Here is a 15701-nt window from a genome sequence, read left to right as displayed (position 1 = left end):
TGCAGTAAGCAACAGTGCTGCGCATTTGGGAGGCTGTCGAAAAAGGCCACAGTTGTGCCTTTCGGAATTTGCTGACGCTCGTCGCTGAAGTTTGTCAGCAGCAGTTCGGTATGCCCATTGGTCAAGTTGACCAGCCCTCGAGCTATAGAAACACCTCGGCTGAGTACCAGGGTAACTGCCCGTTCGGCGACGCCATCGCCTGTATGCGCCACGTCGCATTTCACTTCAACAAGAGAACATGATCTCGGAGGTAATGTCACCGTCTCATTGGCGACGCGTAAGGGCAATAGTGGTACTTGCGCATAACCAAGGTCTTCATGGTTATTGGTGAAGGCAACGATGCTGTCACGGATGCTGATTACAGCCCCATGAAGACGCAGAAAGTCCATGCCCAAGATGAGGTCTTTGCAGCAGTCAGGGAGAATAACGAAGCTGCCAACAAACACCGCGTTTCCTATTCCTATCCGGGCAGTGCACTTCCCTGTCGGTGCCAGTAGCTGGCCCCCAGCACTTCTTATTACTGGCCCAGTCCATTCGGTTTTTACTTTTCGCAGCGTGTTAGCCAGTTTCTGGCTAATAATTGAAAAATCCGCCCCGGTATCCACCAGAGCATGTACCTCCAGCCCATCAATGGAAACGGCGAGGTCAGCGCTAACAATGTTATCTGGGTTGCTCGTCTCTTTCGGCATTTTCGGCGGAAGTGCGGCAAGGTCAGCGGTGTCAGCTTCGTCGTCGGGGCTGCTCATCTGGTGCGGCATTTTTGGTGGTAATGTAGTCGGCATTTTCGGCGGTAGTGCGGCAATGTCAATACTAACGGCAGCGTCAGAAGCACGGGGTGTCGGCGGTTGCGGCGGTGGTGAGGGTTTTGACACTTTTAGACTGTGTGCAACCTCCCCTCGCGAGGTTGCGGCTGTTAGTTTCCCCGGTGAGGGCTAGGGGACCGCCGTCCGCCAACGTCAGAATTGCCACGACGCATCGGCGGAGAATAACGCTGTGGCGATGGGGAGGAGCGGCGGCGGAAGCCCGGGGATTCGGTTTCCCTGCTGACCGGAAGGCCGTCCTCGGTTTGGGCAGTGTCAGCGTCGAAGCGGCGGCGAGCAGAAGCAGACGGAAAGGCCTGCCCCTCTTCGCGGTAACGGCAGTACCGATATACGTGGCCAGGTTGTCCGCAGTAGAAACAGAGTGGCCGGCTGTCATAACTGCGCCACCTGTCCGTTCGGCGTAGTTGAGAGCGCCTGGAAGGCGCCCACTGAGGCCCCTGGAAGAATCGCGTCTCCTGACGGCTTGGTGAGCTCGGTGAGGCGTGGTCTGGAGGCGGGCGACGTAGGACCGCGGCGTAGCTCTCAGTTTGTGGCTCGTGATAAGGTGCAGGAATGTTGGCCGTGTAGTTGATCGGTTGTGGAACGTGGTATGGTGGTTCGGAAATGGCTGCCGCGTTGTCCACTGGATGAAACTCGTTGCACTGGGCAGACGGTGATAGGGAGCACCGAATTTCATTCCTTACAGCCTGCACGAGGGCCTCTGACGACTGAGCTTTCGTAACCGTAATTCGCTGCAACTCCTCAAGGACAATTTCTCTAATCATGTCTCGAAGAGTGGTCTGATCTGTTGCAGTCAGCGTCGCCGCAGTCGTCGGGGCACAGCTGGCTGGTCGGTTGTACTGGCGGCACCGATCTTGGAGGGCTCGCTCTATAGCCGTAGCGTCCTTAATGAACTCACTCACGGTTTTAGGTGGGTTGCGCACTAAGCCGGCAAACACCTGTTCTTTGACACCATGCATGAGATGCCGTAGCTTCTTTGGTTCACTCATATCAGGGTCGGCACGGCGAAAAAGGCGAGCCATGTCTTCCGCAAACATAGCCACGCTCTCATTCGGCTTCTGGATGCGCACTTCAAGCAGGCACAGCGCATTGTCTCGTCGATCCGTTCTCGCAAAAGTATCTACCAGCTGGCGGCGGAAGTCATTCCATGTGGATAAGCTGGTCTCGTGGTTTTCAAACCACGTTCTGGCATTATCCTGAAGGGCAAAATAGACATTGGACAGCTTCTGGTCTGCGCTCCATTGATTGATTTTGGCCACTCGCTCAAACTGGTCAAGCCAGTCCTCGACATCTTCAAAAGCGTCCCCGCGAAAGCACTCTGGTACCTTGGTGTTCTGAAGAGTCACCGGCGTAAGGTTGGTATGTGCCATGGCTTGGGGGACCTGACGAACTTGGACGTTTGAAGAAGAGTCGTTCGGCAGATGGCTGTACTCCGGGGCTAGGCCTAGAAGGCGGCGGCTAGTGCGATGGACAGGAGTGTCGATGTCTGGGATCCGCTGTGGACTGCCGGAAGGAGTCTTATGCATACCCCAGCGCGCTCCACCAGTGTCGCGTCTCGACAGAACGCCAAGGAGGGTCGAAATATAAGACGGTTTGATTATTGGCCTAGAACGAGTCTTGCGATCAAGCTTCCTCCTTCTTCTTTCCGCTCGTGCTTGTGTTGCCATAGTCGTCCTCTTTTGCGTCGTCTTCTATGCGGCAATATGCAACTTTGCCTGTATCGTCGCCCCTTTAAGGCAACGTAGCCCGAACATCTCTTGGTCGCCAAACTGTGAGGCTGTGTACAATACTTGACGCGCCTATTAGTCTTTTTTCCCGTATTCCGCGATATTGGCCCTTCCTGCCCAACAGAAATACACACTGATGATGCAAGTGGATTCCAAAGTAGGGAAAGCTTAGCAGGGCGCGGCAGAAAGTTAGGTGGACGGATTAGGTTAAGAGGTTCGCAGGGGTCAAGTGGGTGTAGCTAGCACATGACCATGTTAATTGGAGTATTATGGGAGAGGACTTCTCCCCGCAGCGGGTATAGACTGGCTGCTGCTGCTGCTGATGATGATGATGTTGCAAGTGGCGTGGACCTGGGTGCTCTTCTCGTCCAACGAAAGTTTGGATATCTGGATGTCCAGGATATTCAGTGTATTTCGTCGCTTACGCCGGTCGTACCATCCCCGAAGCGGAATAGAAATATTCTGTGTCGAAAAAAGGAGTTTTTAGCCATCATCTAGGTAATTTATAGGTTTTCTCTTTGTCGTGTTTGCGCGTCGTCGATGTAGAAACGACGTACGCGCTACTATTAAACTGTTAACTTCGTTTATTTACCAGATAAGAGGGTGCGACCAGCGTCGGCCGAGGCGTAGGCCGAACTGGCGGGCGCAGAATGGAGGGAACGGAGGCCGGGGATGGGGATGGGGTTTGCTTCCCAGAATCAGAGGATCAGGGTGCGGCCTCTCTGCTCTGCCGCCCCGAGTCGTTCTTGTTGTTGTTTTTGTTGTCCTCATAAAAATGGCGCATACCCACAAGGGAGCGACCAGGTGGTGATTACATTTTCTTAGATTCCATTCTGCAGAACCGAGCTTAGAAATTTGAGCAAATCATGTTCACTGACAGTGATGGTCGAGGGTGATGCATGGGTTTGCTGCAATTTAATTGAGTGAGATTAAAAAAATAATAATAGTAACTTAGTAAGTAAAGGGAAACATAATTTGGAATAACAAAAAGGATATGTTAAAGACAAATAATTATGAAAATTAGTTATGATGAAAAACGTTTTGACTCTAGAAGAGAATTTTGTAGGGCAGAGCAAACATTCTCATCGGCACGTCCCAGCATATAGAAGCGCCAAGGGACAGAACCGCTGAACCCGCCGGGGTGGCGCAGTGGTTACGGCACTCGACTAACTGTTCCCAAGGACGCGGGATCGAATCCCGGCCTCGGCGGCCGCTTTTCGATGGTGGCGAAAAGCAAGGTGCCCGTGTGCTGTGCGATGTCAGTGCACGTTAAAGATCCCCAGGTGGTCGAAATTTCCGGAGTCCTCCACTACGGCGTCTCTCATAGCCTGAGTCGCTTTGGGACGTTAAACCCCACAAACCAAACCAAACCAGAACCGCTGACGACAAGCGCAAGCTAAGTTTCTGTAATGACATTTCTAGCCACCGCCTCCATAGCGATGTACAACGGCGACAAAAAATGAAAAAATGTTCAATGTTTTTTCTGGCACAGCACAATATTGACACAAAGGAGAGGTTACAAGACCAGGCCTGTAAAGGTACAAATTTAGCTGAGAAACACGACAAGTCGCGTAAAGGAAACCTGTAGTTTGCGAGACCGCTAGGCTTTACTCCTCCAAGGGAATAGAAGGTGATCAAAATCATCCAGGGAATTAGGCGCAGATTTGCCAAATTCTCGCATTAAAATATAAGTACGAAAACGTGCTGCCGTGACGATCACACAGGTTGGAAGGAGTTCGAAGATCGTACCTCAGAAGGCAGTTTTCGCTAAAGCATCAGCAGGCTCACTGAAATGAAGGCCCCTGTGACCAGTAACCCAAACAATCCTAATTGATTGGACATGAAAAGGGATGAGAAATTTAAATGTGCGAACTGCGACTCATTAAACGCAGGTAGAGAAGTACACAAAGATAATGAGTCTGTAAGCATTAAAGCCGTTGAAAACGAATTTGGGAGCTTGTGAAGGGCAAGAACTACTGTTAACAACTCACCCAAATAGATAGGGGTGAAATCTGGAAGGCGGGGAGAAAAAGACCAGTCAAGGGACGTAGAAAAGGTCCGCACTTGCCTTTTCTTCACACACCGAGATATCAGTCGCAATTGTAACATGTGAGCGAGAGGTCATCAAGTAGTCCTGCAGTAATGCCGTTTACCAAGAGGAAATGAAGTAATTTGGCATTACGTGGATAAATGTCATCGACGGTTATATTCACAAATGATATGGTTAATCCCATCGGAATAATTTCGGACATTCGCACATTTAGTGGTCCTAGCAAGGATTCAACGAAACAAATTTGGGGCGACTGAAAGGAGAGCGCTTTGCACTAAAACATTTCCCGCCGCAACTTCAAAATGCTGTGCAAAATACAGACACTGAGGACATTCAACTATATGGGCCGTCCAGCAGGCCCGCAATGCGCTCGAAAAGCCCAAGCCTCACAACCAACCACAAACGAGCCAAACTGAGGTAATGCAGAGTGGGGCATAACCCCGGGTCGACGCTTGGCCAGCGTCACGACGCTTTAACTCGTCGTTTGCCGGCTCCTTAATAAAGTTATTTATACATACATACATACATTCCCTGGATAAGTAAGGAAAACCAGCTTGCTCACATGCCGCAACGAATCGCATAATTTCAAGAATATTTGGGCCGTCAGAAGCCGAACCATCCAGTTAAGAGGTGGCAACCGTGCTTCAAGATGTAAAGCAATGTTGGGCACGAACTTAGGGAGTTCCAAACGGAGACGAAGAGCTTCTCTATAAGAGTAGAAGAGGACGCAGTTTATATGCAGCGGCTCCAGAAAACAGACGGAGCCAACTTCTAAAATTGGGCGAATATACATTTTAGAAATCGCCAAAAAAACATGCCTGCACATACCGCAGCGCGGGCTGCTCAGCCTACGCAGCATTCCGACCAACTCTTCACGCAGCAACTTGCTCTACATGAGTCTTCCAAACAAGAGAGGCGTCATATGTAACATCCAAGGTACTTTATAGAGCACACCTGTGGTATCACAATATCCCGGTAAGTTAGTGAGATGCTAACTTGCTGAGCCCTATTAGAAATTGGGAAACTAACAATGCACACATTAAGACATAAGTGGATATCCGTTAACAATTGGTCAAGGACATCTAAGTATACTGCAACACCCTGTAAAGGGAATTTAAGTCACCCGCTTTTATGGTATGACGTGGTCCTCTATACAATGCTGTCCGTTTTCTGCCTCGTGCCAAATAGCCCTTGCATTCTGAGGAGCCGACTCGTCAGGCTTTGTTTGATGAGGGTGGCCATATTATTTCTAGCGAAGGCTTTCGGCTCTGGCATTTATTCGCTCCGCGTTAAATATCGGATGCATGTTTTTTGGGTATTTGATGGACATAGATGTTCTTGCGGATGTATAGAGGAAGTTCCGTCTTTTGGTCCACTGTGTAGGGTACTTTGAGGTGTATCTTGTTCAGAAGGGTTTGGCCTGTTCGAGTGATGGCCTAGCGGTTGAGCTGTGACAGCCTTTGCGCCTCCGAGATTTCTTGGAGTGTGTTGTGGATGCCGAGAGACACGAGGCGCGATGTTGATGTGGTCTTCGGCCGACCCAGTGCCATTTTATAGGCCGCCCGTATTAGCGACTCCAGCTTTGCGATTTCTGACGAGGTGAGGTGGAGGCAGGCAGTCCCGTACATTATTCGGGAGACAATAAGAGCTTGTACAAGGCGAATTGCGTCCCTTTCTTTTATGCCGTGGTGCTTATTGCAAATGCGGCTGAGCATCCTGGTGATCTGCTGCGTTAATTGTTGTTGCGAGTTTTTTGACGGTCGTGGTGTTTTGGCGGCCTTGTGGTATCTACTGGCCAAGGATTTTAATTTCGGATGGCTTGGGGATTTCGTGTCGATCGATGCTGACTGAGATGTTTTGGGCTAGAGGTTGTCTCGGTTTCTTGAGTATGAGCAGTTCCGACGTTTCTGGAGCGCATTGTAAGACCTTGAGTTTTTGCGTACTGGTGGACGTACCGTCGGCTGTAACCTGGAGACGTTGTTCCACCTCTGCGTCGTTCTTAGTGCGGCACCAGATCGTAATGTGATCTGCGTAGATGGCGCGTGTTGTATGCCTTCGATTTTCTGAACCTTAGGTGGTAGGTCCTTCATCGCCAGGTAGAACAGCAGGGGTGAAAGGACCGCCCCCTGCGGGGTTCCTCGCGGGCCAAGTGTGATGGGCTGAGATCGGAAGGATCGCACTGATACTAAAGAGCATAGATAAAGAAAAATTGCACTATGCAGAGGGGTACGTATATCCATTACGTTATCTAATGTGGACTACAGGACTTTTGCAAAAGTTTTGGCGAATCGATTACAGTTTGTAATGTCGACTGTCATTGGACCGCATGTAGTTTGAGGAGCCGCTTATCTCATTCAAACTAACCTACATATTGCACGCCGTGATTCACAGTTTGGCAGCACCACTCAGGAGCAAGTGGCCATGCTTTAAATTAACCGGCACGATTTTCAGTTCTCACTTTCGCAGCAAGTAAATGATTGGTTCGATGAATACGGGGAAATACCTCTTTGCAACACTAATTGCTCCATCCGCTTGATTATTAATGGTTTCCTTTCACAAAGCTTGTCCATCTCTTCCTCTGTCAAGCAAGAGTTTCCATTATCACCACTGCGGTTCGCGCTCTACTTGAACTATGATGAGCAGTGTGCAGAGTAGTGACACTTGAGGTTTCTGCATTCTGGGTAGTGATCTCAAAGCATTGGTTTGTGCAGATGATCTGGATTTTTTTTTTGTTTTTTTCAGACGAGCCTATAGTGTGAATAAAGTTGTTAATTTAACTGAGCATTTTGTTACAGTTTCATGGGCCAACATGAACCGTTCAGAGTTGCGGCTTGAGGTTTGGATTGTGGGAATCTATACCAGCGGAATATGCAGGTGTGGCATGGACGTGTGTACCACCCAAGTACCTCAGCGTACCACCAAACGCGTGCAGGCGCAGTGAAATCACATGGAGAGATCGGGTATCGGCTGTACAGTGCTATGCTTAGACGTTTTGTCTCATATGGCCTGTCAATACTGCGCGAAGCTAACGCGTGTAACTTGTAAAAAATTTATTATGTTTAGCAGACTATCGACTGCGCCAGTACTTCTACTGAGCGCTTTCATAGAGTTTTTTGCAACTTTTGGTTGGGGCTATTCCATGGAGCTAATGCGACGACGTGATTTCTTTATCCGACCTGTCAGCACCAGTGGGCTAGGTTTAGTTCATCTTTATGTGCAGCGGATTTCTACCTTTTTTCATGACAAATCCCGCAAAATAATTCGATCTTTTCTACAGGCATATTTAGTTAACACCACGTTGTTAACACTTTACCCACATTGATTGTGTCCTCTAACTTGGCAGACCGTCCTTGTTTGTGGGGATTTATACATGGGGTATATTTTGCTGTACATTTTCTAATAGTCTTTTTTAAGTAGAGTTCTTATTTTCCATATCAGATAAATGCTTGTACAAAGACGACTTCGATGATTTCCTCTCAAACTCTTTCCCTCTCGCTGTGTAGTTGCCAGGATATGACGTTCTTACGTAGGTACGAAAAATGTTGCTTTCATCTGCACTATATTTTCTTCTACAAGTTGCACACGGAAACATTGCTTGTGAAGACTTGGCTTCAGAAACAGATGAACTGTGCCCTTTGCGATATTGCGGAAACGAGTAAACATTGCTTCATCTATTGTAAGGACGGAATTTTGTTTTGGAATGTCTTGCAACGGACCTAGGAAGAAAAAACAATTTATTTGACTCCATGCACATTCAATTCGACACCTCACCGCAAAGCAATATGCTGATCTAGCTCTTGATAAGATTTTTTTTTTTTTTTCTAATCGAACTACATAACTTATGGAAAACTAGACTAATGTATCGGAACAGTGAATCTGTCGTTTCAACGAAATCTCATTTCTGTCAAATAGCTGTTAAACTGAGGGAAGTGTATGAACAGACCGACTATGAACCGCAGTGGCACTCTCTCCTACTAGTGTGTCTGCCTTGCCTCACATGTAAAGCTGCTACCGTGTATTTTGAGGCGTCATTTGTGACGTTTCATGAAATCTCCGTAAAATAGTTCATGTAAATATTTACCTTCCTCACTGTTGCTTTACACTTGTTGCTTGCTGCTCGAAACTATATATATGCTTTGTACTTTGCACAGATATACAGTAAAATACAATTTATTCGCGAGTTTTTTTTGTTTTGTTTTTTCATACAAAACTCTGCATGTTAGCTGACCACACTTTGACCAAACTCCATGCAGTAACAGAGCAACCGAAATAATGGTTAAACTTCAACCTAGTTTCTGTTTTCACTCGGCTGACTGTCCAAAGCAGGAACCCGCGATACTTTAATGGTGCGGGAGAAGTCCGTCTTTGGACTCCATCTTACATTGTGTACCAAGCAGGAGTACGCACGCACTTATTTGAGACAAAATTATCAGTTATTTTACTTACTTTTTCTGATTATTTGCTTTCAAGCCATCCGTATTTACTTACTTCTTCTTTTGTTCCTGTTGTATTTCGTCCCTGTCTCCGTTTCACCTGCTGTGTCTGATTGTTTGTACCGAGTACACTGATTGCATTTCTTTATTGCATTTGGTTGTATTCCTAGCTTGTATTTTAGGGAAAACATATTCGTTTGCACTTGCGTGTATTGCCTGTATATTTTGTGCATTATATCGTCAACGAATGTTCTTTTTCTTTGTTGACTGTTTTTTGTGATGTGTTCTGCAGGACATGAGTTTATCAATTTCATTGTCTAAGAGACTATTGTCGACCTAAATTCTACATTTACTTTTATTTCGTTGTCCGTGTGCCTTCTGTCCTGTGTGTGAAGTTTTTGTGCATTATTTATTCTTAGTGCCTCGGAGCAGTGCTGATTAGGTTGTCACATGCCATGATCTGCTTTCCTTGCGTCGTGTTTTCTGGTCGGGATCGCGTTCGTATTTTTGTTTCATTGTGCCTCGTATGGGTGGTATGCTGACCACCTTAAGCAGCTCCTCCTTCCTCGTGTGCTTAAGAAGCCCAGTAATGGTGCTAAGAGCGGCTAGGCACGTGCATGGTGGCTAGGCACCTTTTAGAACAGAGAACGGCTCTCACAAGAGCGCTGAACACAGTAGACGTCTACACTGATGCCGCAATTAGAAATGAAAGGGTGAGTGTGGCATATATTGGTTTGTGTGCCAGCGCCCCAACACAACGGACAGCCCACGTGTCACCTACCTGGAGGAACAATTTTACACGCCGAGTTGCTTGCCATATGGAGAGCCATAGCACCATTACGACAGCTGCAGTCACAAGAGATAATTTCAATGGATATCGAATTTTAACCGACTCATACACAGCGATTGCAGAGCTGACGGCACCAACTACAGAAGACGCTGTGGCCAACGACATAAGAAAAAGGCTGAAGCGAATGTGGGAAGTTTAAAAAGAAATTCAAATTATATGGACACCGGGACATACTGGCACGGACGGGGGAAAAGCAGCCGCGCACGCGGGTCGGCTTTCTATAGGCACAACGCCCTACACTCCAACTCCATGCCTAACCCGAAATACTTAAATCCCTACCAAACAATGCTCATTAAGGCTCCCCTGGCAGAGCGATGATGCACTATGTGCGCACCAAAATAAAGCACGACAGCAGGACTAGATATTATGAAGCAACACCAACGGCGGTGTTTGACAACGAAAGGGCTCACTCGACAGCAAGAGATATTTCTCAGCAAAAATAACAAACGCAGCCTACACACCACACATACTTGACAAGTCGTTCCTCGGCTGACACGGAACACTCAAACACAACATATGCACCCACTGTCAAGAACAGTCTACAGCAGATCTAAAACATCTTATATGGCAATGCGCATCGTTTTCACGAGGAAGAAACAAAATTACGCATATTCCACACCACGACATGCCCACCCTAGCAGATCAGATTCTATCAATCATCGCAATACAACACTTATGGCAGTGAGAGCGGCCTGCTTCGAGCAGTGGGAGAAAGGTCGATTTACAGCGCGCAGATCGGCAGCATGGCAAGCAGCGAGAAACAGCTCGAAGAATCGTGAAGAAGCTACACTCCCATCCCTCCTAACTCCCTAATTACCCAAACAGCGGTCGAGAGCTATTCCTTCCTTCAAATAAAGGATTCATTCATTCATTCATTCATTCATTCATTCATTCATTCATTCATTCATTCATTCATTCGTTCGTTCGTTCGTTCATTCATTCATTCAATTCATTCATTTCTTCGTATTTGTGCTGCAGTACCAAAACCGTATGCTTTTCCCTGCCCACGTTAAAATGATAATTGATTGATTGATTGATCGATTGATTGATTGATTGATTGATTGATTGATTGATTGACTATACTCCTCCTTTTGCCTTGTCTCCCTACCGCTCCCCTAGTCTATGTCCCCTACAGTCTACTCACTGTCTCTGTTTCCTCCAACGCATCCCATGTGCGTGCGAGTACGACGTCAGATGCCGCTGCTGTCACAAAGTTGGCCTACATTTTTAATTAAGGTTAATAAGCCCCTCTATGATCGGTTTATTGTGCTGTTATTTTCGTATTGCGTGTTTTCCCGTTCAAATTTGGCGCGTTTGGCAAGGTTTGACGACTTTAGCATGACTGTAGCATTCCAGTGGTGACATTAAACAGACATGTCCCTTCCAGAATAGAAGGCAATGAAGGCTATCTACGGGATTTACGGTCTCCTTGTCACTGCTGCCGTTGAACAATCTGTCTGACTGCTGTTTTATTTTTAGCTTTTTTTGTGTGTGTATGAAAATTTCCTACCACAGAAAAGGTTGTAAACATGTTAGCAATATACTGAAAATAATGAGCGCTGTTATTCGCTTTTCTCGTTATATTTGGTTATTTTGGTTATATTTGGTTCGTTTTCCCAAGATATAGTGCTTATTCTAGAGCACTATACCCAAGATGAACTCGCGAGTCGAGAGAAACGGCGGCGGCTTTTGTACCATTGGCCACACTGGGCAGAAAAAAAAAAATAAGATACATCACAAAAGCAACATGGCGGCGATCGTGTTCGCATGGACTTGACGTTGAGCAGTTTTGTCTTACGTTCAGCTATGCTTTTCTAGCGGGAATTCGTAGTATTGACCACCGCTCAAGGACTGTCTCAGAAGGGATCCAGCAAATCATGAATCCCTACATGGCAGACATAGGAATCAACCTGGACGCCGTTAACTCGGGCCTGAGAGCTGTCAAAGCTCTTCGGTGTACCGTCGGTGAAGTGTTCCGAACGCTGGCCGATGGCGTGCCGTGCACACAGGGCGACGAAAACAAGGAAAGAAGCTTTATTGTGGACCTCCAAGGAACACTGGGCGCCGTCATCTCGCGCATTCGGGAGCTGGAGACTGCCGTCACCCTTCTGGGCTCTCCGGTCGCGCCGCTGAACCTGGGCAGCACGGGCCACCTTTGCCAGGACCCGACTCTAGACAGGACGTCACTGTATACGGACATGATCAAGTCGTACCGATGGTTCGATAAGGTCCACGAGCACACAAGCCACGCTTCGGCTATCCTGAATCAGAACGGACTGAAACGCTCCAACAGCTCGCTGTTTCCGACCAAGCGGCTGCGGAGGCCTCACAGCAACGGCCACAACTTCTCGCCTCAGAATGTAGACGCGTTCGTCGGCAGCGTGCAGCGGCAATTCGTGGACATGTCTATCGAAATTCTGCGACCATGCGGCAACTCGGCCGTGCTCAAGATCACGCTGAGCCGTACGCTGCGGGCGCTGGTATGCCTTCGCGGTCTCATCATCGAGTGGGTGCTGGTGAAGGGTTTCAACGAGGACTTCTACACAGACGACGACCAGCTCGACATGTGGTCGAAGTCGCGCTACCAGGTTTTCCAGAAGGTGACGGACCACGCCAACGCGGCGATGCTGCACTTCTTTTCGCCGCAACTGCCAGACCTGGCCGTCAAGTCCTACCTCACGTGGCTTCACAGCTACCTGCATCTGTTCTCGGCGCCGTGTCGCCGCTGCGGAACGCGCCTCCAGCACAACATGCCGCCAACGTGGCGCGACCTACGGAACTTGGACGTGTACCACGAGACGTGTCGACCGTGACGTTGTGTTTGTGCGCGTTCGAATTTCTTGCATGAATACCTTTTTATTTTATCCGATTTCACCAGTTTGTTCAGTTTCTTGCATTGCCTCTTAAAAAGGCTCTTCACTTTACACTGCATGTAATGGCCTTCTCATAATGTTCACATTTTATTGTTGTGGCGAATAGAAAGAATAGTGAAGCTTGAACGAGCAGAAGTAGTTCTTTGTGTAACCTTGTGACATTGCATGACCTCAGTCGCACCCCGCCTGCCGTCCCAGACGTTACGGGGGTGAGACAGATTTGTGCCCGAACCAAGGGAAAGAGAATTTGCCGGGTGATCATTGCAGAACACCACCCGAGCCCCTAGGAAGTGGGGCATAACCACATCGAAAATTAACTTGCATATATAGGCATTCCCCAAAATGCATTAACTCCCCACTAAGAGGGCTGCAATTGATTAGCATCCACCCAAATACAACACTGTGACTAGAAAGGAAAGCTAAGCAGTTTTGACAGGTGCGTCACAGTGGAAGAAATATTGCCCAGGTTTAAGGATCAAAATCTGGGACCCATACCTGCCCGCGGCAGTCGCTGGATCAACTGACTAGACGGCAGTGTGAGGGCAAATTGATTAGGGTGCCTCACTGCAGGAATTTTTCCAAAAGTGCTCTAGAATTGATTTGCTGGTATGATAGGTTCAATCCCCTGATCACCATGAAGTTTTTATCAACTGGAAAGTTTCTTTCAAATCTCTATGGTGTTCTCTTGAAGCTGTTTGTGCTTCGGTGGGTGTGTATGGTGCCTAATCGCTGCTAAGCACCCACAAGAAAGTGCTGGAGTGCAGCACAGCAGGCAAAGCTTTCATCACGGTGTTACTACACCAAGTAATTCTGGCATATCTTGTCTCTGTTTCAATTTCAGTTCTGCCCTTACATGAAATAATAGTTTTAAAGCCACCAAAAATGCAGAAATTTATTTTTTTATACTGCTGAAGGCCTAAATGAAAGCAGATTTGTGGTTAATGAATATCCCGCGCTATGTACATTGAAGCTCACAGAAACTGGTGGATCAACGCAGCAGCAGGAGCCCATGTATGCTTCGTAAGATTCCTGACAGATTTCGCAGCCATCGGCACTTGCACAGCGTATTGTACTGATTTTATAATGCATGAGAGCAGTATGCGATTAACGCAGCCGACCACGTCTCATGTAAAACTGTAGCACATACTCATGCTGTGCGACATATGTCTTCATCAAGCTGCAACTGCAGCACTCTTGTGCTGTCCAGTTAACATTATCTTCGTGAAGCGCAGTGTTGGACGAATCTGCCAGGCAGCGTGAAAAAAAGATGCTGTGTTGCGTAGAGGAAGCCAATCTTACTTTAGACAGAGAAGGCAGTGGTGCCAGACAGGCTGCCGGGGCTCCCGAACAATGAGAAGCCAGATTAACCAGTTGCTGAGAAGCTTACCAAACGTGGAAGCATGCTAAGATGAAGCGCTCTTGAAACTTAATTCAAGGATAGTTGAACCTCTATAGTTTTTTGTGGTGTTCCTTCAAGACATACACAAAGCGTGTAGCAACACAGACTGGTACCATACTCTCTTGCTTTGTGAACCAATTGGGGCTGACACAAGTGCCACTCCATTTGATAGTGCCTTTGTCATGGTAATTTGAAAATCTGGCTGCTGGCTATTTTAATTCAGAAACATTACTACCCGCATTCTCAGATTTCGCCGTCCCGACAGGAACTATTAGCAAGAAAACTCTCCACCAGTGGGTTTTGAGTCCAGGCTGAGGCAAGAACAACAGCTTCGCTGGCCACTACGTTAGACCACTGCACCATCTCGGTAGCTGGTTTCTTCACATGCCAAGTTGCCAGTCTCACTCAGCGGTTTGGATGTCGTCGCCTTCATCTCCTCTGGCAAAGCTGTTCTAAGACCTTAGGCCTCCTCAATCCTAATTAAAACCTAGAGCACCCGTGAAATACTTAACCTAACGTGTCAAGATGTGGCTAAGTGAAGCGAAACAAAGTAGAAACTACTAGCTACATGAACGCTAAATAATGTTTTTTCATGTATATCCATGCCTACCCAAGCTAAGTTTCCATTAACTTTATTTGTCCTGTGAAGATGTATGCATGAAGGTTGGTATACTGCGTGAACAATCGGACTTGTCTCCCTTGTAGATACAATGAAATTACTGCCGGCAACAAAACATTGGTACCTCCGTCATCACGTATGATGGTAAACCAACAAGAAACAGCTCAGAAGGGAATTGGGTGCAGGGCACTTTGTGCCAGCAAATCTGAGCCAGCACGTTTGTTTAGATTATTTGCTTTTCATGGGCTTTATCGTCGGTGTGAATAATGAATGAATGTGAATAAGAGTCAGCATTGTAAAGGCTGCTCTGATCATGTGCCATACTTTCACCCAGAAGGGACTCGAGGATTTATTTTCTATAGGGCAGGTGGAAGGGTTAGGGCATTTAAGCTGCTGGACCTTATAAGCAAAAGTCATGCTCACTAATGAGTAAGCCTTTCACAGCAGGACTCAGCAGCAGGCAAGTTCAGAGTCTCTATAGCAGTGGTTGGAAGGGCTTGAAATTGCACGCTGGGCAAACAAATTTCTAACTTCTGATTTTAATACTTTAGCATGCCAGACAATGACAAGAGGTGGACAGGAAACATGGAAGTCACATTACATTACATACAAGCTACAAGGACATTAGCACCAAAGGGTCTCCTGCCTTCTTCATTGCCTTGTCTGCCTTGTGCTGTAATTTCGAGCTCGAACAACTCACCCAAGCTGCCATCTCTTGATTTGTTGTGTGAATGGTAGGAACGCACCATTCTGTGTTCAAGCAGTGTAGGCATGCAGCTGACTGCACATCATCTGTGTGCAGAGTAAAGGAACTTTCGATGATGCACATTATTTTAAAACAAAAGCCGTTAATGGCTCATACTGTTGTCACAGAAGGTGTCGCACTTTGCGGCCACTCTAGGTCACATGATGCCACCCAAGATGACGGC

The 15701-nt window shown here is 47.3% G+C and overlaps 1 protein-coding gene across 1 annotated transcript; it reads left to right on the top strand.

The window, feature by feature from the left end:
- Window positions 1-11602: 11602 nt before the first annotated feature.
- Window positions 11603-15609, top strand: MED27 (mediator complex subunit 27). The gene has a single exon (XM_084583815.1). The coding sequence runs from the start codon at window positions 11759-11761 to the stop codon at window positions 12692-12694; it is 936 nt and encodes a 311-aa protein (XP_084439941.1). The 5' UTR covers window positions 11603-11758; the 3' UTR covers window positions 12695-15609.
- The last annotated feature ends 92 nt before the right edge of the window (window positions 15610-15701 follow it).

The sequence above is a fragment of the Amblyomma maculatum genome, chromosome 11 (assembly GCF_055883805.1).
Source record: "Amblyomma maculatum isolate TAMU_Amacu chromosome 11, ASM5588380v1, whole genome shotgun sequence".
Taxonomy (NCBI): domain Eukaryota; kingdom Metazoa; phylum Arthropoda; class Arachnida; order Ixodida; family Ixodidae; genus Amblyomma; species Amblyomma maculatum.
The sequence above is the reverse complement of the archived record's forward strand: the minus strand, read 5'-3'. Positions and strand labels throughout refer to the sequence as shown.

What these genes read in the sequence shown, in the direction of transcription:
- MED27 (XM_084583815.1), top strand. Translation starts at nt 11,759, where the DNA reads ATGAATCCCTACATGGCAGACATAGGAATCAACCTGGACGCCGTTAAC.